The sequence below is a fragment of the Amblyraja radiata genome, chromosome 1 (assembly GCF_010909765.2).
Source record: "Amblyraja radiata isolate CabotCenter1 chromosome 1, sAmbRad1.1.pri, whole genome shotgun sequence".
Classification (NCBI taxonomy): Eukaryota; Metazoa; Chordata; class Chondrichthyes; order Rajiformes; family Rajidae; genus Amblyraja; species Amblyraja radiata.
Window position 1 is genome coordinate 21,260,322 of NC_045956.1, and position 24,071 is coordinate 21,284,392.

General features: G+C 46.1%; 1 protein-coding gene across 2 annotated transcripts in view; it reads right to left on the reverse strand.

Moving 5' to 3' along the window:
* The window catches only part of alpk1 (alpha kinase 1), a 137,984-nt gene that overhangs the window by 11,203 nt on the left and 102,710 nt on the right, over positions 1 to 24,071 (reverse strand). For both annotated transcript variants that reach the window (XM_033018729.1, XM_033018737.1), the window contains 4 exons: positions 15,146 to 15,241; positions 13,872 to 13,976; positions 7,970 to 10,115; positions 874 to 1,027 (listed from right to left, as the gene is read on the reverse strand). In XM_033018729.1, coding sequence (XP_032874620.1) covers positions 874 to 1,027; positions 7,970 to 10,115; positions 13,872 to 13,976; positions 15,146 to 15,241 — 2,501 coding nt within the window. The remainder of the gene's footprint in view (positions 1 to 873; positions 1,028 to 7,969; positions 10,116 to 13,871; positions 13,977 to 15,145; positions 15,242 to 24,071) is intronic.

Sequence of the window (24,071 nt, forward strand, 5' to 3'; positions counted from 1 at the left end):
TTCACACAAAGGGTGGTGGAGGTATGGAACAAGCTGCCAGAGGACGTAGTTGAGGCATGGTCTATCCCAACATTTAAGAAACAGTTAGACAGGTACATGGATAGGACAGGATTGGAGGGATATGGGACAAACACAGGAAGGTGGTGCCAGTGTGCCCGCCTGTTGGCCGGTGTGGGTAAGTTGGGCCGAAGAGCCTGTTTCCATGTTGTATCACTCTATGACTCTATTAGAAGGGGCTCACCATCACCTTAAGGGAAATTAGGGGTAGGCAGTAAAGGTTGGTTTTGACCGTGCAACCACATTCTGCAAATGAATGAAAGAAGCACCTAGATTGCAGGGAGAAGGCCGAGCAGCCACAAGGACGGATGGACAACTTTTCTATAGATGACATTTATGGGCAGATTGTTGGATGGCACGGTGGTGCAGCGGTAGAGTTGCTGCCTTACAGCACCAGACACCCGGGTTCAATCCTGACTATGGGTGCTTGTCTGTATTGTACATTCGCCCCGTGACCTGCGTGGGTTTTCCCCGAAACCTTCATTTTCCTCTCACCCTCCAAAGGCATACATGTTTGTAGGTTAATTGGCTTGGTATAAATGTAAATTATCCCTAGTGTGTAGGATAGCGTTGATGTGCAGGGATCGCTGGTCGGTGCGGACTCAGTGGGCCGAAGGGCCTGATTCCGCGCTGTATCTTTAAACTAAACTAAACTAATTCTTCCTTTACATATAACGGCGGCTTTGATAATTGATGCTAATGATAGGAGTCTTTGCACCAACGCCCCATAACCCCAGCAGGAATCATTTAAGACAACACTGCCAGAGAAAAAAAATAAGACGATAATATGATTTCAGAAGAGATGGAAATCAGTACCGGCCCAGTATTTCTTCCTGATGCAGAAAGCGTATCTCCAAAGCAGTCCTCTGGGCACCAGGTTTATCCACAACCAAAGGCTTTCCAACATACACCAACGTTTCCTGGGCAGTCCAAGTGTCAGTTTTTTTGTTATACTTAAATAATAGACCACCTGTAAAAATAGGCATAAACTATGTTTTTCATTTGAACAGATCTTGCATGCAAAGAAAAACAACATGGACTTGATCACCAAACACCCTGCGGTCTTACATACTCAATGGTGCAATTGGACTTTCAATAGACAATAGGTGTAGGAGTATGCCATTCGGCCCTTCGAGCCAGCATCGCCATTCACTGTGATCATGGCTCATCATCCACATTCAGTACCCCGTTCCTGCCTTCTCACCATATTCCCTTAAGAGCTCTATCTAACTCCCTCTTGAAAGCATCCAGAGAATTGTTCTCCACTGCCTTCTGAGGCAGAGAATTCCACAGATTCACAACTCTCTGGATAAAAAAGTTTTTCCTCATTTCTGTTCTAAATGGCCCACCCCTTATTCTTAAACTGTGGCCTGGTTCTGGACTCCCCCAACATAGGGAACATGTTTCCTGCCTCTAGCGTGTCCAAACCCTTAACAATCTTATATGTTTCAAAAAACACCTCTCATCCTTCTAAATTCCAGTATACAAGCCCAGCCGCTCCATTGTATCAACGTATGACAGTCCCTCCATCCTGGGAATTAACCTTGTTAACTTAGTATCCGAATGGATTAAACAGGAGGACAAGAAAATTGTGGAGGAGGAACTAATGCGACTTTTTTTGGCATGTGGAGCAGTGCTGAAACATAATTATTTGGAAATCAGTTTCCAAACTAATTACGCTGCCTCGGCAAGGCCAGCAGCATAATCAAGGACGACGCGCAACCTGGACACTCCCTCTTCTTCCCTCTCCCATCAGGCAAAAGGTATAGAAGTGTGAAAACGCACACCTCCAGATTCAGTTCCTTCCAGTTTCTTCCCAGCTGTTATTTGGCAATTGAACCATCCTACCACAACCAGAAAGCGGTCCTGAACTACTATCTATCTCATTGGTGACCCTCGGACTATCCTTTGCTGGCTTTACCTTGCACTAAACATTATTCCTTTATCATGTATCTGAACACTGTCAATGGCTCGACTGTAATCATTTATTGTCTTTCCGCAGACTGGATAGCACGCAACCAAAGCTTTTCAATGTACCTTGGGACATGTGACAATAAACTAAACTGAACTAAAGTTTGGGTAGCACTATGTTGCCATGCGAAGGTGATTCAATCTTTATGGACAACAAAATATTAATGGAAACCAAGGGCTCACGGAGTTGTTCAAAGCCAACACTTTCTGTTGTGAGACTCAAAATGCTGGAGTAATGACTCAGTGGGACAGGCAGCATCTTTGGATAGAAAGAATGGGTGACGTTTTGGGACAAGACCCTTCTTCTGACCAGCATCTGTAGTTCCTTCCTAAACTTTCTGTTGTGAGCTCCTCCGCACATCTGCCTTGTACAGCAGGGAGAAGGGGTCAAGGAAAGAGCGTTCACGTCGCGGCCCTGTTTCAACCAATCTTTCCACCACCACGCACAAGACGCACAAGAAGTGCAAGACAGACACTATTGTGCAGATGCCGAGAAGTGTGTTCAGCTCTGGCTGAACAACTTCTAATCTTGTGTGTGGACTCGATAAGAAGAAGAAGAAGCAGGGAAGACCCTGTGCAGTGGTACGAGTTCACATCTGAATGCCTCTAATGTAATTTCCGTTCTCTTTGGAGGAGCCCACACTGTCCGCTGGACAATGGGCCTGCTTTTGCGCACCTTAAAAATGATCTTCCTCAGTAGGTTCCAGGAAAGCACAGAACCGAGTGGGAATCCTGGGCTATCCTAGAATTTTCCTTCAGGCCCTCCCCGTTCCCTAGCAGTGACTCCCTCCAGTGGTTGCCTGAGATCTGTCCAGTCACCGATGTCCTGGCTGAACCTCCCTGACCCCACCCATTCCCAGACAAGACCTCACCGTGGATTCCGACACCGACTACTGAATGCACCACCCGGAATGCCAAAGGCCAGTCTTTCCAACTTGCATCCTCTGCCAATTGGCAATTACATGTTCCCTGCAAACCCCAGTCATCACCCCTCAACCTGCTAACAACCCTCGTCCCCCACTCCTTTCCAATCGCGGATGCTCTCCGAATTCCCCAGGTCATTTGCGTTGCCTTATCTTCAGCTGCCACACCTGTATACAAATTTACTTTCTGCACAGGTGCAGTGCACCAAGGAAAAGTGCTATTCCACTTAAACTGGATTGAGCTATTTAATTTCTATGTGTGGGAAGGAATTGTAGATGCTGGTTTAAACTGAAGATAGGCACAAAAAGCTGGAGTAATTCAGAGAAGGAATGTGTGACGTTTCGGGTCGAAACCCTTCTTCAGACTGAGACTCGGGGGAAAGGGGAATGAGAGATATAAACGGTGATATAGAGAGATATAGAACAAATGAATGAAAGATATGCAAAAAAGCAACGGTTCAAGGAAATGCTCCATTGTTGACTGTGGGGTTGGTGATACTATGTTATACAGACAATGAAACTCAACAGGACGACAGTCAAACTTGAACGACGACTAGGATGGGGTAGGGACGGAGGGAGAAGAGATACTTGAAGTTAGAGAAACCAATATACATTCCGCTGGGTTGTAAGCCAGCCATGAGATGCTGTTCCTCCGATTTGTGTGTGGCCTCGCTCTGACAATGGAGGAGGCCCAGGACAGAAATGTCAATATCACTCAGTCCACCTCGCCAACGTGATCTCCCGGTTGTCAAACATTTTAACTACCCTGCCCTTTCCCATACTCGGCAAAGTATGAAATTAAAAGGTCAATAAATCAATATATTTCTTGCAAGAGTGACCATACTTCATTGGATAGGTCACAAACATCGCCCTGAACATCGGTGCACCACAGGGCTGTGTGTTGAGCCCCTTCCTCTTCTCCCTCTACACTCTCGACTGCAAACCCACCCACGAGGCCAACAACATATTAAAGTTTGCAGATGACACCATCGTGGTAGGCAGGATCACGAGTAACAACGAGGCCGCCTACAGGACAGAGGTAGAGAACCTAGTGAGCTGGAGCCGTGAGAACAACCTGATCCTCAACGCAGCAAAAACAAAGGAGATGATCCTGGACTTCAGGAGGAGACCGAAGACCTTCGTCCATCAGCCCATCACCATTAACGGCGAGACAGTGGAGGCTGTGCAGAACAGCAGGTACCTCGGGGTCAACATCAGCCACGACCTGACCTGGACCGTCAACATCACGGCGACGGTCAAGAAAGGACTTCAAAGGCTTCACTTCCTGAGGTGCTTGAAGAGGGCACGTCTCCCACAACAGCTGATGGTGAGCTTCTACAGGTCAGCCATCGAGTCAGTTCTCACATACTGCATCACAGTATGGTACTCTGGCTGCACCGCAGAGAACAGGAAAGCTCTCCAACGCGTCATTAAGACTGCTGAGAGGATCACTGGCACCCAGCTCCCCAGACTGGAGGACATCTACCGGACCCGCTGCATCCGGAGGGTCAAGGGCATCATTAGAGACAGCACACACCCTGGACACGGCCTCTTCACCCTCCTGCCCTCAGGAAGACGATACAGGACACTGAGCGCCCGCACGACAAGACTAAAAAACAGCTTCTACCATAGAGCTGTGACACTACTGAACTCTATCCCCCTCCCACACTGATTCCCCCCTCTCTCTCACACACCCGCCCATACTCCTATATGTTTATAGTCTAATTTTTTAATAGTTCTTTTTTAAACGTATTTTTATACTCATATTCCTGTGCAGCTGGAGGACTGCTCCAACAAAATTTTGTTGTCTTGTACAATGACAATAAAGATTATTATTATTATTATTACAAAATGCTCTGTGAGGTGCTGAGGGTGTAAAAGACAGAATGTAATCGAAGGTAGACAAAAATGCTGGAGAAACTCAGCGGGTGTGGCAGCATCTATGGAGCGAAGGAAATAGGCAAAGTTTCGGGCCGAAACCCTTTTTTCAGAACATCAGTCTGAAGAAGGGTTTCGGCCAGAAATGTTGCCTATTTCCTTCACGCCGTGGATGCTGCCTCACTCGCTGAGTTTCTCCAGCATTTTTGTCTACCTTCGATTTTCCAGCATCTGCAGTTCCTTCTTAAACATGTACTTGAAGATCGTTCCTCTTTAAAGGGGTCCAATCCATGAAAATACACTTTCTGAAATGAAGGCTGAGATTTGCAGCAGTTGAATGGACTGATAATTAAATGATAATTGCCTTAATTTACCAAATAATGCGAATAATAACATCTCCGGAAGTGGCGGCGTTGCCCTGAAGCTGCGGCTCGCCAGCAGTCCGTTTGTCTTTTCTTTTTTGTTGTTGTTGTTTTGTGTTTAGTTTATATTGGTTGTGTATGTGTGGGGCGGGGGGGGTTGGAGAAACATGTTTTTGGTCTCTTCCTCCGGAGGGGATGCGACCTTTTCTTGCCGTATCCTCCGTCTCCGTCTGCGCTGAGGCCTAATAGCAGAGCTGGCGGCCTCCAACTGGGACCGACCTCGAGGCTGCGGAGGCAGAGCCAGTTTAGCGGCTGCGGCAACCCGACGTGGGCCCAGTGGACGACATCGTCGGGAGCTCGCAGGTCCCAGGTTGGTGACCTGTTTTCCGGAGCTCACACAACGACAGCTTCATCCGCTGGACTGGAGGGCGGCAGCTTCGTACGCCCCGGGCTGCGGAGTTTGAACCGGCCTGTTCGCGGAACTCGGATTTAGTCGCGGGACTTACCATCACCCGGCGGGGTCGCAACATCGGAAGCCTGGATCTCCTCAATGCAGAGGGAGAACAAGGAGGGAAGAGATAAGGACTTTAAGACTTTGGCCTTCCATCACAGTGAGGAGGACCTGGTGGACTCACTGTGGTGGATGTTGAATGAATGAATACGTTTATTGTCATTGCACAATACTCCGGTTAAAAAAAATACAAACACGACAACCATTGACACATATGTACACTTATTAGTAAAATAATAAATAAGTATTTAAAAAGAATTAAAAAGAATTTGGCGGCATTTCTTGGAATTACATTTTGCTTCCCCAGTGTTCTCTGTTGGAATTAAGCTCTTTTATCGCACATGGGTAGAAACTATTTTTTAGTCTACAGAGACCTGAATCGCCTCCCAGAGGGTAGCAGAGTAAAAAGGTGGTTGGCAGGGTGGGATGTGTCCTGCTTGATGTTTGTGGCCTGGCGCAAGCATCGGGCCCTATATATATCATCCAAGGAGGGCAGGTTAGCGTTTGTAATGCGCTGCGCAGTTTTTATAATTCCCTGCAGCACCCTCCTCTCAGCCACAGTACAGCTGGCAAACCACACCAGGATTCCATAGGAGAGGATACTTTCCACGGCGCATCGGTAGAAGGACAGCAGCAGCGGCTGTGAGACGTTTGCTCTCCGCAGAGACCTCAGGAAATACAGCCGCTGCTGTGACTTCTTCACGAGAGTGACGGTGTTCATTTGCCATTTGAGGTCCTGGGAGATGTTTATTCCCAGGAACTTAAAGCCAGTGACTCTCTCCACCATGTCTCCTTTGATGTATAAAGGAGCAGGTTCCTCTCTCCTCTTCCTCCTGAAGTCGACGACCAGTTCTTTTGTCTTTGATGGGTTTAGTACCAGGTTGTTTTTGGTACACCAGACGTTCAGTTTTTGGACTTCATCCCTGTAGGCAGACTCGTCGTCGTTGTTTATCAGTCCCACCACAGTCGTGTCGTCCGCAAACTTGATGATCCTGTTTGTACTGTGTGTTGGTATACAGTCATAAGTGTATATTGTATACAAGATGGGACTCAGCACACATCCTTGTGGCACTCCTGTGCTGAGCGTCAGGACTGGGGAGTAATTGGACCCCATCCTGACAGTCTGTGGGCGGTCTGTTAAAAAGTCCTTAATCCATCCGCATGTGTTTGCATTAACACCTAGATCAGACAGTTTGTCCACCATTCTGCTGGGGATGATAGTATTAAATGCAGAACTAAAATCTACAAATAACATCCTCACATATGAGCCAGGGCGCTCCAGATGTGTCAGTGCAGAATGTAGAGCTATGTTGATGGCATCCTCCGTTGACCTATTAGCTCTATATGCAAACTGATGCTGATCCAGGGTGGGTGGGAGTGAAGACTTAATGTGGGCCAGGACCAGCCGTTCAAAACACTTCATCACCGTTGAAGTGAGAGCAACAGGTCTATAGTCATTCAAGCTGGTAATGGATGTTTTTTGGGTACAGGCACGATGCTAGCAGTCTTGAAGCATTTAGGGACAGTGCACGTTGACAGAGAGAGGTTAAAGATGTCGCTAAAAACCTCCGCTAACTGGTCTGCACAGTCCCGCAATACTCTCCCTGGGATGCCATCTGGGCCAGCAGCCTTCCTGGGGTTGACCCTGCGGAGTGTTCTTCTGATGTCCTCCGTACTCACAGTGAGTGGCACAGTGAGTGCCAGGTCGTCAGTGCTGGGTGCGGCTGCAGGTGCAGGCTCCGCCTCATTCAGCTCAAAACGGGCGAAAAAGTGGTTGAGCTCCTCAGCTAGCGAGTTGTTACTGCTGCAGATCATCGGCCCCCCCTTGCCCTTGTAGTTTGTGAGTTGCAGAATGCCCTGCCAGACACGCCGAGAGTCCCTCTCGTTAAAATACCCCTCTAACCTTCTTCCATAGGCTGTCTTTGCCTCTTTGATGGCTCTCTTTAGTTTAGATCTGGCAGTGCTGTACAATTCATCACTGCCAGATCTAAAGGCTGAGTTGCGTTCCCTCAGCAGTTTCCTGACATCCCTGGTCATCCATGGTTTGTTGTTTGGATAGCACCCGACCTCCCTGTCGACAGTGACGTTGTTGATACAGTTCTGTATATAGAACATGACTGTGTTAAGTGTGTGTATTGTTATTTTATTCTATGTTATGACTTGAAGGCACGGAATTTCGTTCAGACTGAAAAGTCTGAATGACAATAAAGGAAAAAGGATACTTAACTTAACTTAACGTTTAAACAAAAAATGAAGAAATGACTTACTGTAAATGTCTTTGAGCCTGTGAGGGTAAAATACTCCAGTGTCCCTGATTCTCTCTGTGAGCCACTCATGGGTTACCCCTGCAAACAACAGTTTATAATCTTCATCGGTTATAACCCGTCTGTGAAAGGTCTGCCGCTGTTTGGAAAGGAACACAAAGGAACTGCTGCTGGAACTCATCGATGAGCTTATGTCGTTAGGGTTGGAACCGCTGCCTGAATAAAGCGACTTGCACCATGAGTTGAAGGATGAGCTGGAGTTGAGGCTACTGTTCAGAAGCTGTTTGCTCAGGATGCCATCAGTAGTTTCACCTGCAGTTGGTGCCGCCCTGATGCATCCTTTGGCGGGTTCGTTAATGGCTAGCGAGGATTGAACAGAGGAATTCTGCATTTGGGTTGCACCATGAGTTTCCTGCGTCTCCTGCTTCTTGCTTCCATCGGCTTGTAGAATTTCAGAAACTCCTTGTGGAGTTGGGAAATAATCGTTTTCTTCTGTTTCATCAGCAGTCTCTGCTGCAGGATCAACTGATAACATTTCCATGGATTTCTTTTGCTCTGATAGAGGCTGGCTTCTCTTTGCAAAGCCCCCTGAATTCTCACCATCGATTACGACAGTCTTTGCGGTATTCAAATGTGCCTGGGAAGACGAGTATTTTGCAAGGCTATTTTTATTTGTGCCCAGATGAAACTCATTCGCAGCATCCTGAATGTCATCCGCTGTTTCTGCATCAGAGTCAATCATCTCAAAGGAGCTACTCTCAATGTTTGCTGAATCTGAATGAGTCGAGGTTTTGCAAGGAGCCCTACAAGTCTGATCATGGTCATTTTCAAGCCTGTCACGTTTGTGGTCCTCTGCATTGTCGTCGACAGTTTCTCTATCAGAGCCGGCCATCTCGAAAGGCCTGTGTTCTCCTGAAGATAAAAATGGAGGAATTTTCTTCTCCGTATTGCCTGAAGTGCAATTAATGTTTGAATCCCCAAACTGTCTGCACGTCTGAGATATCTGTCGTTCTGACTGTGCAGTTTTGTTACTTAATTTACAATCTTCATTCTTGGCGCTGCAATCGTTCTGCTGATTCTCTTCCACTTCATCGGTTAAAAACGTGGAGCATTCTGTGTCCAGGGAGAGCAGAAGGTGTCTACCTCCGCTCCTGGGAGATCCACTGCCACTGCAAGCTCTCACTTCCTCCCAGCTGCTGGAAAGTCTGGATCCGGATGTTTTCAGCCAGGATTTGAAGGAGGAGCTGGAGCCGTGGCTGTCATTCAGATGGTCTCCGCATCCATTATTGCTGTCGTCCTTCCCCTCTGAAGTTACATCACCCAGTTTGTTATCAGTGCCTGTTACAGCATGTGGCTGGGCGTTCTCCGAGCTGGCATGAGGCACCTTGCCGTCTTTCCAAAGGCCTGGATATTGGTTCTCTGATTTGCCTGAGCTTGTTAATTCAGGGTTCCTATTCTGTAACTCTTCATTGCTTTGTGTCGCTTTTGCTTCTTTGGGTAGAGAATGCCGAGGGATATCACGATCACAAAGATGAGGGATGCTTGCCTTGGCATCAGCAGTATCTAGTTCCATTGTTTCAGTCTTGAACGCAGTTATACAGCTGTATTTTGGGAGCCTGCTGCTATTCTGATGTCTTCTACAACTGCTTTCAAATACCATGCATATAGTTTTGTGATACTGCTCGTGCCTTTCTAGAATTTTATCAAAGGCCATCCTTCCCGTCACTATTGGCTTATCCCAGTAATGTTTATAGTGGTCTGGGACATAGGACTTGCTATCGGAATTGCAGAGATTGGTTATTTGCAAAGAAACTTTGACTTGGCAGATCAGCTCCATGATCTCCTGCGCCAGACTTTCCTGGTTCCCCGTACTGTACAGGAACAATTTCCCCATTGCTTCTTTGCACAGTCGTCTCATCCTGGTAAGGATTTCGCTGTTACCTGTGAGCCACCTGAGCACAGTTGTAAGTGAGAATGCTGCTTTAACAAACCCATGCAGTTCATGCTTGCTTGTTATAACGTCTCCATCTCTCTTTGTAAGGAGCCCTATTTCAATAGCCTCTTTTGCCTGTTTAAGGTGGAGCTGGCTTTCATCCTTTACACCTCTCCCCTTGAAATTATAAGAAAGGAGGCATGTTCCATAAATGTTCTGGAGAGGAAGAAAAAAAGAGATTTAGTTAATGCTATTAACGTCAAGCTGTTCTGGTGTTAATGACACTTAAGGGCCTGTCCCACTTACGTGTCCTTGGCACGCAAATTACGCGACCTCATGGTCGCGTTGAGCCGCGACGGTCCAGCGAAGGTCGCGCGCAACTTAATTCGACCGCACAGCCGTCTGGAGCGTGTGACGTCATTTGAAGATGGACACAAAATGCAGGAGTAACTCAGCGGGACCGGCAGCATCTCTGGAGAGAAGGAATGGGTGATGTTTCGGGTCGAGACCCTTCTTCAGTCTGAAAGAAGGGTTAGGATTAGGGACCCGAAACGTCATCCATTCCTTCTCTCCAGAGATGCTGCCAGTACTGACTTCGCCGTAACCCATCTAAGACAACTGTCACCTCAGCAGTCGGCTCGCTAATGCAAGGCTCCGAGTGTCCTTTTGTGGTAAGCCGGTGAAGAATGAAGAATTCCCCAAGTACCTCAGAGTCACCCTGTATCGCACCCTCACCTATGGTGAACACCTGAAGAGGGTGGCTGATAAACTGAAAGCAAGGGTCAACATCATCAGGAAACTCGCAGACAACAGCTGGGGATCCAATGCATACACCCTCCGTACTGCAAGCTTAGCCCTTAGTCTACTCAACAGCTGAGTTTTGCTCAACAGCTTGGGCTAATAGCTGCAACACCAAACGAGTTGACACTGTCCTTAACTCTGCAATGCGGGTCGTCACAGAGACGCTTAAGTCAACACCTTTGCAGTGGCTCCCTGCCCCCCCTCATATCGCCCCTCCCAGCATATGCAGCAGGGAGAGGATGTTGAAAGATTGGTGCACCATCGAGGCTAACCCTGACCTTCCCATCCATGCTGGCTTGAACAATCTGCCCAACATGCGCCTGAAGTCCCGCAAACCCTTCTGGTCTTCCGTTAAATCCCTGGAAGACGTTGACTCCAAGACTGAGTGGCGCGGAGCCTGGAAAGATGCCAACACCAACAACGGAGAGGGCATCACATACCCCACAGTGAAACCACCGGGTTTTGATGTCCATCGCAAGCAATGGCTAACCCTGAACAGAATCCACACCCTCCATGTAAGCACAGCCCATCACCTGCATAAGTGGGCCCTGCTTGTGACTGCGGACATCCAGACTAGACCATCCCACACATCGTGAATGGCTGCCCACTGAGGCTTTTCCCTGGGGGCATCAAAGCCATCCACCCAGCAACTGATGCTGTCCTGGCCTGGATGTCTACCCTTGATCTTCAACTGTAGGCTGTGCAAGAAGAAGAAGAAGACTCCACCATTCAATCATGATTGACTCATGTTACATTTCAGCTCGTTGCTCGTATCATTAAGTAACAGTTTCAAGGTATTGGACTGACTGGATATTGAATAAATCCTGGCCTATACCTGAGCTGTGTTCTCCAACAGGAATCATTTTGCAAACTTGCCACATGAATGCAATGTGGATAGATTTTAAAGTAACTTAATTTAATGTGTAACTGCAGATGCTAGTTTAAATCAAAGAGGGTGGTGGGTGTATGGAACAAGCTGCCAGAGGAGGTAGTTGAGGCTGCGACTATCCCATCGTTTAGCAAACAGTTAGACAGGTACACGGATAGGACAGGTTTGGAGTGTTATGGACCAAGCTCAGGCGAGTGGGACTAGGGTAGCTGGGACATAGTTGGCCAGTGTGGGCGAGTTGGGCCAAAGGGCCTGTTTCCACTCTGTATTACTCTATGACTATGACTATGATTCCCCTTCCCATTCCCACACTGACCTTTCTGTCCTGGGCCTCCTCTATTGTCAGAGTGAGGGCAAAAGCAAATTGTAGGATCAACACCTCATATTTCACGGGCAGCTTACAATCTAATGGTATGAATATTGATTTCTCTAATTTCAAGTCACACTTGCATTCCCTCTCTCTCTGTCCCTCCCCCATCCTGGCCATCCGGCTAGTTTCACTGTTTGTATCCACTCATTATCACCTTCTCCACAGCCAACAATGGACCATTGTGGGCTCCACCTTTCCTTGCTCATCAGCGCTGGCTTTGATTTGTCCTTTTCCATACCTTTCATCCATTTGTTCTTTGTCCCTTTTCATCTCTGGTTTCTCTCTCCCTCACTCTCAATCTGAGGAGGGGTCTCGACCCGAAACGTCACCCATTCCTTCTCTCCAGAGATGCTGCCCGTCCCGCTGAGTTTAAGCGGCCTTTTCACGGGGCGAGTTGACGCAAGATGTCACCAGAGTGAAGAGGTCGTGGTCCAGCACGAGTCTCGCACGATATAACGGCAGTAGATAAAGAGTTCCCACGGTACTCGGCATTTCTGCTATTTGTGCGAGTGACTTGTCCGTTTCCCGACCTTTCCCGTTAAATCTTGAATGAACATCGTGAACTACACGTGACACAAATGATGTAACTTTTTTTTCACACACTATATATATCCTCCCTTGGTTGAATTGGCTCATTTGGAGACATATTTTACTGTATATGTGGGAGACACAGATGGACTGAGCTCAGTACCTCGGTCTTACTGTGTGTGGGAGAGGGGGAGAAAGAGACGTACACTCACAGAGGCAGAGTCTCTCAGCCTGTGTAAGAGGGAGGGAGAGAGAGAGAGAGGCACACACAAGGTGGATGTGAAATCTCACCTGCCTGTTTCAGTGACAGACACCCGCCGTCAGTAAATGAAGACACCCCCATCTGTCTCCCCCTCCTCTCCCTCGACTCCCCCACCTTTCTCTCCCAACTCTAGTCCCGTCCCGACCCCCTGGGAAACTGAATAGAGCAACAGTCAACTGCTGCCTGTGCGCTGATATGACAATAAAGGCTACTTTACTTTACTGAGTTAAAGAGTTCCCACGGTAGACTGTAAAACTGGGACCCTGGTTCTGGACTCCCCCAACAACCCTTCTTCAGACAGCCTAATCGGAATTGAGTCTGAAGATGTGTCTCGTCCCGAAACATCAGCTTTTTTTCTCCAAAGATGCTGCTTGACTCGCTGAGTTACTCCAGCTTTTTGTGTCTGTCTTCGGTTTAAACCAGCATGTGCAGTTCACTCCTTACACGGGTCTCTGTACAACATTGATTGGTAGCGTTCCGGACCCCTGGACCCGAGGACTCCGACCTGTATCTCTCAAAGAAGTACATGTGAAAAATTTCTCACGGACCATAAAAATGCGTAACCTTTCAGTAAAGTCCCTTTTAAAGTCCCTTTTAAAGATTATAGTTATTTTCTTGAATCTCATTAACATAACTCATGAATAAGTTGATGTCCATATGCGGATGCAAATCTTTATTTTTATTTATTTTTTAAATTCAATCCCACATAAGATAATTTTTACTCACCTTCTGTTCCCTCTGTCCAGCTTCCGGGTTCACCGTTCGCAGGAGTTCCCACGGTACCCGCAAGAGTTATTACGGATATCGCACTGGCCACTACGTTCATATAATGTTGCAATACTCAACCACAAGTGTACAAGTCAATCTTGGAGAAATTCAAACTTTCTTGAATTTTCTCCCGAGTGACCAAGTTACACGATGACCTGCCGTTAGCGCTACGGTGGTCCACGGTGGTCCACGAATGCCACACTGTTATCGCACGAGGTTCCCACGATGTTAAACTCCGGTTAACTCTTGCGTCAAGTCGCCCCGTGAAAAGGCCGCTTTACTCCAGCATTTTATGTCAGTGTATTGTTAAGATATTTCATGTCAATGTTAATGTATTTCATGTTGGGTACTCACCAGGTTTGTCAGCACATAGAGTGGATTGTACTGACTGAGCACGGCAGCCAGCTTGCTTGCTTCAGCAGCTGCCAGGAGTCGGTCATTGCACTCCTCAACCAGAATCTGGGAGACAATCAGAACATCAGGCTGCATTAATTTGGTCACTGAATACAACATGAAATGCATGTTTTCACATCCTGCTATAGTTAACGAACGTAAAGTGATGGGGTAGATGTGTAGCAAGGAACTGCAGATGCTGGTTTGCACGGAAGATGGATACAAAATGCTGGAGTAACTCAGCGGGGCAGGCAGCATCTCTGGAGAGAAGGAATGGGTGACGTTTCGGGTCGAGACCCTTCCTCGGACTCAGGGAGAGGGAAACTAGAGGTATGAAAAGGGACAAAGAACAAATGAATGAAAGGTATGGAAAACGACAAATTAAAGCCAGCACCGATGATCGAGGAAAGAGTGGAGCCCACAATGGTCCACTGTTGGCTGTGGAGAAGGTGATAATGAGCGGATACAAACAGTGAAACTAGCAGGATGGCCAGGGTGAGGGAGCGACAGGGAGAAAGGGAATGCAAGGGTCACTTGAAATTTGAGAAATCAATATTTATACCATTAGGTTGTAAGCCCTCAAGTGAAATATGAGGTGTTGATCCTCCAATTTGCTTTTGGCCGCACTCTGACAATAGAGGAGGCCCAGGACAGAAAGGTCAGTGTGGGAATGGGAAGAGGAGTTAGCAAGTTTTTAACAACTGGGAGATCACAAAGGCCAAGGTGATCGCCTAGTCTGAACTTGGTCTCACCGATGTATAGGAGACCACATCTAGAACAGCATGTTTGCTGATATATAGGAGTTAATGGGCAAACTCAGTGAGGTGTCATCAGAGTTTGAATCGCAGAATCATTACAGTACTAAAGGAGGCCATTGGGCCCATCATGTTCTTTGTAAACCAAACTAGTCACCGTTTAAATCACGTGTATTGTACTAAATGTGGCGACTTGAAAAGTGAGCTTTAGTTTCAAATGTGTGCCAATTTACTGATTCTGCTGCATCTAAAACACCACTCGAAGAAACAATAACATGAGAGATTAATCAGCACCCTTCACTACACAGAGAAGAAATAATACTTAATCCAGTATTAGTTATTAATAATAATCATTATTTATAATAATATATTATTATTAGACCAGACCTAGACTAATAAGTGTAGCATTGGCCTCCTTACATAACTCGTAAACATGTTGCACATACACTGGCAGAAGTAATAATAGTTAAGTATATTTACCAAGTCCATCTGCGGGTCCTTCTTAAAGCGCTTGTACTCCTCATCACTCATCGAAACTAGCAGGTCAGCCAAAATGCCCAATGACGTAGAAATTCCCTATAAATTATTTAATTAGTACAATTACAATTACAAATAATTAATTACAAATAAATTACTATTTTGCATAATTAGTATTATCTCCAAATGTGGTCAGATATGCTGTTGAGTTCTCAAAAGGGAACTGCAGATGCTGGAATATAATGTGGAAGATATGCTGTTGAAGTTGGTTTTCTAGAAATCTTTCTAGGAACCAGAAAGAGGAGAAATTGACATATTTATAAGGACATAAGATCATATGTAGATCATATGTAGTAGAATTTGGCCATTCAGCCCATCAAGTGTACTTCGCCATTCAATCATGGCTGATCTATCTCTCCCTCCTAACCCCATTCTCCTGCCTTCTCCCCATAACCTCTGACACCCGTAGTAATCAAGATATCACGAATCACTTGTACTAATCAAAGTATTTACTGGTACAACTTGTACACTATGTATAAGGTTTTCCTCATGTGTAGGTTTAGTTTAGTTTATTGTCCTGTGTACCAAGGTACAGTGAAAAACTTTTGTTGCATACTAACCAGTCAGCGCAAAGATTATACATGATATCAACCGAGCTGTCCACAGCGAACAGATACATGATAAAGGCAATAAACGTTTAATCCCAACCTCCGCCAACCCCTTGGTTTGAAGATAGACACAAAATGCTGGAGTAACTCAGTGGGACAGGCAGCTTCCTTGGTGAGAAGGAATGGGTGATGTTTCGGGTCAAGACCCTTCTTCAGGCTGAGAGTCAGGGAAAAGGGAAACGAGAGATATCGATGGTGAAGTAGAGAGATATAGAACAAATGAAATAAAGATATGCAAAACATCACCTATTCCTTCTCTCCAGAGATGCTGCCCATCCTGCTGAGCTACTCCAGCATTTTGTGTCTATCTTTGATTTTAAGCAGCATCTGCAGTTCCTTCGTACACAACCTCTTGGTTTCATTGGCCTCCCACCTCATTGCTCCCTATCTGACTGGCTTCTCTCTCTATGGGCTGGTTTGTCCACAACTAGCTGCATCTCCACTCCTAGAAACATAGAAACATAGAAACATAGAAATTAGGTGCAGGAGTAGGCCATTCGGCCCTTCGAGCCTGCACCGCCATTCAATATGATCATGGCTGATCATCCAACTCAGTATCCCGTACCTGCCTTCTCTCCATACCCTCTGATCCCCTTAGCCACAAGGGCCACATCTAACTCCCTCTTAAATATAGCCAATGAACTGGCCTCGACTACCCTCCGTGGCAGGGAGTTCCAGAGATTCACCACTCTCTGTGTGAAAAAAGTTCTTCTCATCTCGGTTTTAAAGGATTTCCCCCTTATCCTTAAGCTCTGACCCCTTGTCCTGGACTTCCCCAACATCGGGAGCAATCTTCCTGCATCTAGCCTGTCCAACATGATAAAGGCACTCCTGCTGCCTCGAAGGCACTTGCATTTTGCGCAGCCATCTTTGCATTTTGGTAAGTTAAACCTGTGAAAGGCAACACTATGGAAAGTGTTGTCAAACAGAGAGACACAAGGGTAGAGTCATATAGTTCCCTGAAAGCAGCAAATGGGATGCTGAAGAAGCATGTTTGGCACGCTGACCTTCATCGATCAGGGCATCGAGTGCAGGAGATGGGACATCATCTTATACTGTTCTGTATAAATCTTTGATAAGACCAAACTCTCAGTACTGTGTGAAGTTCCTGTTGCCCAGCCACAGGAAGAATTTTACAATGCTCTCCATAATATTTGGGACAAAGACCCATTTATTTTTTTGCCTCTGTATTCCACAATTCGATATTTGTAATAGAAAAAAATCACATGTGGTTAAAGTGTACTTTATCAGATTTTAATAAAGGCCTTTTTTATACATTTTGGTTTCACCATGTAGAAATTACAGCTGTGTTTATACATAGTCCCCCCCATTTCAGGACATCGTAATGTTTGGGGCACAGCAATGTAATGTAAATGAAAGTAGTCATGTTTAATATTTTGTTGCATATCGTTTGCATGCAATGACTGCTTGAAGTCTGCGATTCATAGACATCGCCAATTGCTGGGTGTCTTCTCTGGTGATGCTCTGCCAGGCCTGTATTGCAGCCATCTTTAGCTTATATTTGTTTTGGGGCCTAGTCCCCTTCAGTTTTCTCTTCAAGTTCAAGTTCAAGTTATATTTATTGTCACATGAAAGCTTATTGTCACATATTGTCAGCATATAAAAGTCATGCTCATTTGGGTTCAGATCGGGTGATTGACTTGGCCACTCATGAATTTACCATTTTTTAACTTCTTTGTTGCTTTAGCAGTATGTTTGGGATCATTGTCTTGCTGTAGAATGAACCGCCGGCCAATGTGTTTTGAGGCATTTGTTTGAACTTGAGCAGATAGGATGTGTCTATACACCTCAGAATTCATTATGCTACTACCATCAGCAGTTGTTTCATCAATGAAGATAAGTGAGCCAGTACCTTCAGCAGCCATACATGCCCAGGCCATAACACCCCCACCGCTGTGTTTCACAAATGAGGTGGTATGCTTTGGATCTTGGGCAGTTCCTTCTCTCCTCCATACTTTGCTCTTGCCATAAATCAGATATAAGTTAATCTTCGTCCCATCTGTCCACAGGACCTTTTCCCAGAACTGTGATTGCTCTTTTAAGTACTTCCTGGCAAACTGTAACCTGGACATCCTATTTTTGCAGCTAACCAGTGTTTTGCATCTTGCAGTGTAGCCTCTGTATTTCTGTTCATGACGTCTTCTGCGGACAGTGGTCATTGACAAATCCACACCTGACTCCTGAAGAGTGTTTCTCATCTGTCAGACAGGTGTTTGGGGATTTTTCTTTATTATAGAGATAATCCTTCTGTCATCAGTTGTGGAGGTCTTCCTTGGCCTGCCAGTCCCTTTGCGATTAGTAAACTCACCAGTGCTCTCTTTCTTCTTAATGATGTTCCAAACGGTTGATTTTTGGTAAGCCTAAGGTTTGGCTGATGTCTCTAACAGTTTTATTCTTGTTTCTCAGTCTCATAATGGCTTCTTTGACTTTCATTGACACAACTTTGGTCCTCATGTTGATAAACAGCAATAAAAGTTTCCAAAGGTGATGGAAAGTTTGGAGGAAAGACTAGAAGCTGAAGGGCCTGTCCCACGAGCACGTGGCTGCGTGCGGCGAGCGCGACCAAACCGGAAGCGGGGGCCACGCGGAGGTCGAGTTATCCCGTACGAGTTGACGTGAAGTTCGAGCAACGTCCGCGGGATGTTCGCGTACGGCCTCAATGCGGCTGCGGGCCGGCAGGCCGTTGCCGCGAGGAATTTTTGAACAGTGTCAGTTTTTCGGAGCCCCGCGCGATGTCTGGACCAGCTCCGCACAACTCCATACGGCTCCGGCGATCGAAGTGGGACCGGCTCCGCGAGGCCGTACGGCTCAAGCGACCATGTTAGTTCGCGCTTGCCGCATGCAGTTGCATGCTCGTGGGACAGGCCTTTGAGAGCTCTCTTATGCCTGTATTAAGGAGGCAATGAAACACACCTGAGCAATTATAAACAACTGCGAAGCCATGTTCCTCAAACATTATGGTGCCCCCTGAAATGGGGCACTATGTATAAACACAGCTGTAATTTCTACACAGTGAAACCAAAATGTATAAAAATGGCCTTGATTAAAACCTGACAAAGTGCACTTTATCCACATGTGATTTTTTCTGTTACAAACTCAAATTGTGTAGTACAGAGGCAAATAAATAAATGATGGGTCTTTGTCCCAAACATCATGGAGGGCACTGTATCTCTTGCATTCCCTCTCCTCCCTTCTCTCCCTCCCCTACCCTAGACTTCCTACCAGTTCCACTGTTCGCATCCTTGTATCCCTCTTATAATCACCTTCACCAGCTAACAATGGGGCATTGTGGGCTCCACCCTTCCTGGGATCTTCTGTTGCTGGCAATGATTTGTTCTGGCCTATTCTCGCCTCCAGTTTATTTCAACACCCGGGGTTACAAAGAAAGGCTGGATGGGCTGGGTCTTTTTTTCCAAGAGCATTGATGGATAACTTTATACAGGTTTATAAAATCGCAGTCATTTTCCCCAGGGAAAGGGAGTCTAGGGACCCGAGTCATAGATTTAAGGTGAGAGGGGGAAGATTTAAAAGGGATCTGAGAGGAAGCTTTTTCATGCAATGGGTGGTGAATATACAGAATGAGTTGATAGAGGAAGCTGTAGAGCAGATATAATTACAATGTTTAAATACATCTGGACAGATGTATTGAGAGAAAAGATTTAGAGGGATATGGGCCAAATGCAGGCAAATGGAACTGGCTTGGACGGACATCATGGTCAGCATAAACGACCTGTACTGAAAGACCTGTTTCCATGCAGTATGACTCTGTGACGATGCATGAGGTTTCTAGTTATAAGTTCCAATGGTCTGAATATTGAAAACATTAAATTCTTGAATTCTCTGATTACAAGTAATAATCCCCTATTCCCCCCTCCCCCCCATCCCAACCTCCCGCACCCCGGTGTGCCCACACTTCTCCCACCGTTCCCATTATCCTGCTGCTTTCCCCTCCTCCATACACTCATCTCCCATCTCCGTCCCCCATTTCCCTTTCCACCTATGTCCCCCCCCCCCGCCCCCGCCTTTACATTTCACTCTTCCTTTTATATCCTTAGCTGACACCCTTACATCTGCTTTTCATTTCCAGCCTTTGTCACTTTCCCCTCTCCCCTCTGCACCCAACCCTTCAACTGTGTACACCTATCACTTGCCAGGCTTTGTCCCACCACCGCCTCTCTTTAGTTTATTTGGAGATACAGACCCTTCGGCCCACTGAGGCGGCACCGACCGGTGATCCCCGCACATTAACACTATCCTACACACACTCGGGCCAATTTACACATGCACCAAGCCAATTAACCTACAAAACTGTACATCTTTTGAGTGCGGGAGGAAACCGAAGATCTCTGCGGTTACGGGGAGAACGTACAAACTCCGTACAGACAGCACCCGTAGTCAGGATCGAACCCGGGCCTCTGGCACTGCTAGAGCTGTAAGGCAGCAACTCTACCGCTGCGCTACCCTGACGCCCTTAACCTTTTTCTCTTTCGAAGTTACCTCCACCATACCACCAGTCTGAATTAGGATCCCAACCTGAAACATCGCCTATCCATTCTCTCCACAGATGCTGCCTGACCCGCTGAGTTGCTCCAGTATTTTGTTTTTTGTTCAAGATTCCAGCATCTGACGTCTCTTGCGTCTATTTTGTACAAGTTACAAGCTTTGCTTGCCAGGCTTTGCAGAGCTTCCAATCTGGGCAACAAATTTTCTGCGCGATGTACTGTTTAGAAAGTTAGCAGCTCCCATTTCCGGTGCTGAGAACTTTTTAGAGAAACAGCCTGGAAACAGGCCCTTCGGCCCACCGGGTCCATGCCGACCAGCGATCCCCGCACGTTAGCACTATCCTACACCGACTAGGGGCAATTTTTACATTTACCAAGCCAATTAACCTATAAACCTGTACATCTTTGGAGTGTGGGAGGAAACCGAAGATCTCGGACAAAACCCACGCAGGTCATGGGGAGAACGTACAAACTCCGTACAGACAGCACCCGTAGTCAGGATCGATCCCGGGTCTCCGGCGCTGCATTCGCTGTAAGGCAGCAGCTCTACCGTTGCGCCACCATGACCGATTTGATTTCTCGTACTGAAGAGTTCACCTAGTGATGCTTTCCATTCACCAATGATAGCACATTTACAAATATATGGATCGAAGTTTTATGGAATTGTCACAAAGAAGATAATAACAAGCATCTCATATTTTGTGTAGGCAGCTTACAACCCAGTGGTATGAGTATAGATGTTTCTAACTTTAAGTAACCCCTGCATTCCCTCACTCACCATCCCTCCCTCACTCAAGTCACACCGCTTCTCGTTCTCATCTAGCAAACAATGGCCTGTTTCCTTTATCAACGTTACCTTATTGCATATCTTTCATTCATTGTTCTATATCTCTCTATATCACTGTCTATATCTCTCGTTTCCTTTTTCCCCTGACTCTCAGTCTGAAGAAGGGTATTGACCCGAAACGTCACACATTCCTTCTCTCCAGAGATGTTGCCTGCCCCGCTGAGTTACTCCAGCATTTTGTTTCTATAACAATGTTTTCGTTATTTTCAAATTAAGCAACAAATGCGAGCAAGCATGATGATAAATGAATGCAAAATTAAGGAGTTGCTCCTTAACTCAGTTGCCATTTCTTGTGGGGTCACCATTGATTACCCACTTATTGCAAGTGTGAGGCCCATTAAATATGCAAACTCAGGTCCTGTGAAGTACAGAAGCCGTGATTGTGATTTTAGGGAGCAATTGGCCATGATATTGAGTTGTCGACACAAGAAACGGCCCATGATGGAATCTTGAGCAAAACACAAAGCGTTGGAGGAACTCAGCAGGTCAGGCAACATCTATGGAGGAAATGGACCGAGACCATTTTGGGTTGGGTCCCTTCTTCAGACTGATATGGAGTTGATATTACATTGATGCTGCTTTTACCAAACTGGGTCTGAAGGATAAGTATCAGATTATTTTTCTGGGGCTAAAATGAGTAGCCGCTTGTCTGAAGCAGTCTGGGATGTCAAATGGCGCAGATGGACTGAGTGGGCTGTTTTGTACTGACCAGGGCGTTTGGATTTATGTACCAGGATAGTCTTGCTGAGATGTATGCAATAAATGTATTTCACTGAACCTGGTAGACATGACGATAAAGAAACCATTGAACCATTGAGAAGGGCTCGACCCAAAACATCATCTATTCATGTTCTCCAGAGATGCTGCCTGATCAACTCTGTTAATTGATTAGAATGGGTGTCAAGGGTTATGGGGAGAAGGCAGGAAAATGGGATTAGGAAGCAGAGATCAGCCATGATTGAATGGCGGAGTAGACTTGATGGGCCGAATGGCCTAATTCTACTCCTCTAATGTGAACTTGTGAGTTGCTCCAGCATTTTGTGTCTTTTTTTTAGCTGCTTTAAACTGCAGCTGGTTCCCATACACTAATCTATGATATGGTTGCATAAAAGGTGAATCGGCCGGTTTCTATGCTGTATCTCTAAACCAAACCAAATCAAACCGTAGTGCACTGATATTCTTGGCTTCCTCCACAAGGATTAGACAATAGACAATAGACAATAAGTGTAAGAGGAGGCCATTCAGCCCTTCGAGGCAGCACCACCATTCACTGTGATCATGGCTGATCATCCACAATCAGTACCCCGTTCCTGCCTTCTCCCCATATCCCTTGACTCCGCTATCTTTAAGAGCTCTGTCTAACTCTCTTGAAAGCATCCAGAGAACTGGCCTGCACTGCCTTCTGAGGCAGAGAAATCCACAGATTCACAACTCTCTGGGTGAAAATGTTTTTCCTTGGCTCCGTTCTAAATGGCCTAAACCCCTATTCTTAAACTGTAGCCCCTGGTTCTGGACTCCCCCAACATCGGGAACATGTTTCCTGCCTCTAGCGTGTCCAATCACTGAATAATCTTATATGTTTCAATAAGATATCCTCTCATCCTTCTAAATTCCAGTGTATTGTCCGCCTGCGGCTGGTACTGAGTGCTGAGCTTCAAGTCAACCTAACACTGCAGCATCCTGAGCCGGTGAATCCTAGCTGGACATCCATTTGAAAAGTGTGTTTCACCAGTCCCGTGAGCTGGACTGGAGCAGGATGCAGGACGACTGGTGGATTAGGTAGCGTGATCTACAGCACTGACGCAATTAGTCGGGTACGGCGGATGAGGAGGACTAGAACTACCAGTCTATGTTTATCTAGCTTGGGGAAAAAGAATGCTGTGAAAGGATAAGATGAACCTTGTTTCTGTGATCCAATGACTCAATGACTATTGTGTTGGATTTAGTTTAATTTAGTTTAGTTTAGCGATAGAGCGTGGAAACGGGTCCTTCTGCCCACCGAGTCCATGCCGACAAGCGATCCCCGCACAGTAACACCGGCCTACTACACACACCAGGGACAATTTACATTTATTCCAAGCCAATTAACCTGTACGTCTTTGGAGTGTGGGAGGAAACCGAAGACCTCGGAGAAAACCCACGCAGGTCACGGGGAGAACGTACAAACTCCGTACAGACAAGCACCCGCAGTCAGGTTCGAACCTGGGTCTCTGGCGCTGTAAGACAGCAGCTCTACCGCTGTGTCACCATTACGCCACCGTGGATGGTCATGGTACCCGTGCCTCACTATTGGAGTATGAAGTGTAAAGGAGCCCATTATTCACCTGATTTATTGTGTCGGTATGTGTACAGTATGTGTACAGTCTATGTACAGTATGTGTTGCTATGTGTACAGTATGTGTACAGTATGTGTCGCTATGTGTACAATATGTTTACAGTATGTGTACAGTATGTGTACAGTATGTGTCGCTATGTGTACAGTATGTGTAAAGTATATGTACAGTATGTGTCGCTATGTGTACAGTATGTGTACAGTATGTATACAGTATGTGTACAGTATGTGTACAGTATATGTTGCTATGTGTACAGTATGTGTACAGTATGTATACAGTATGTGTACAGTATGTGTACAGTATGTGTACAGTATATGTACAGTATGTGTACAGTATATGTTGCTATGTGTACAGTATATGTACAGTATGTGTACAGTATATGTTGCTATGTGTACAGTATGTGTACAGTATGTGTACAGTATGTATACAGTGTGTGTACAGTATGTGTAAAGTATATGTACAGTATGTGTCGCTATGTGTACAGTATGTGTACAGTATGTATACAGTATGTGTACAGTATGTGTACAGTATATGTTGCTATGTGTACAGTATGTGTAC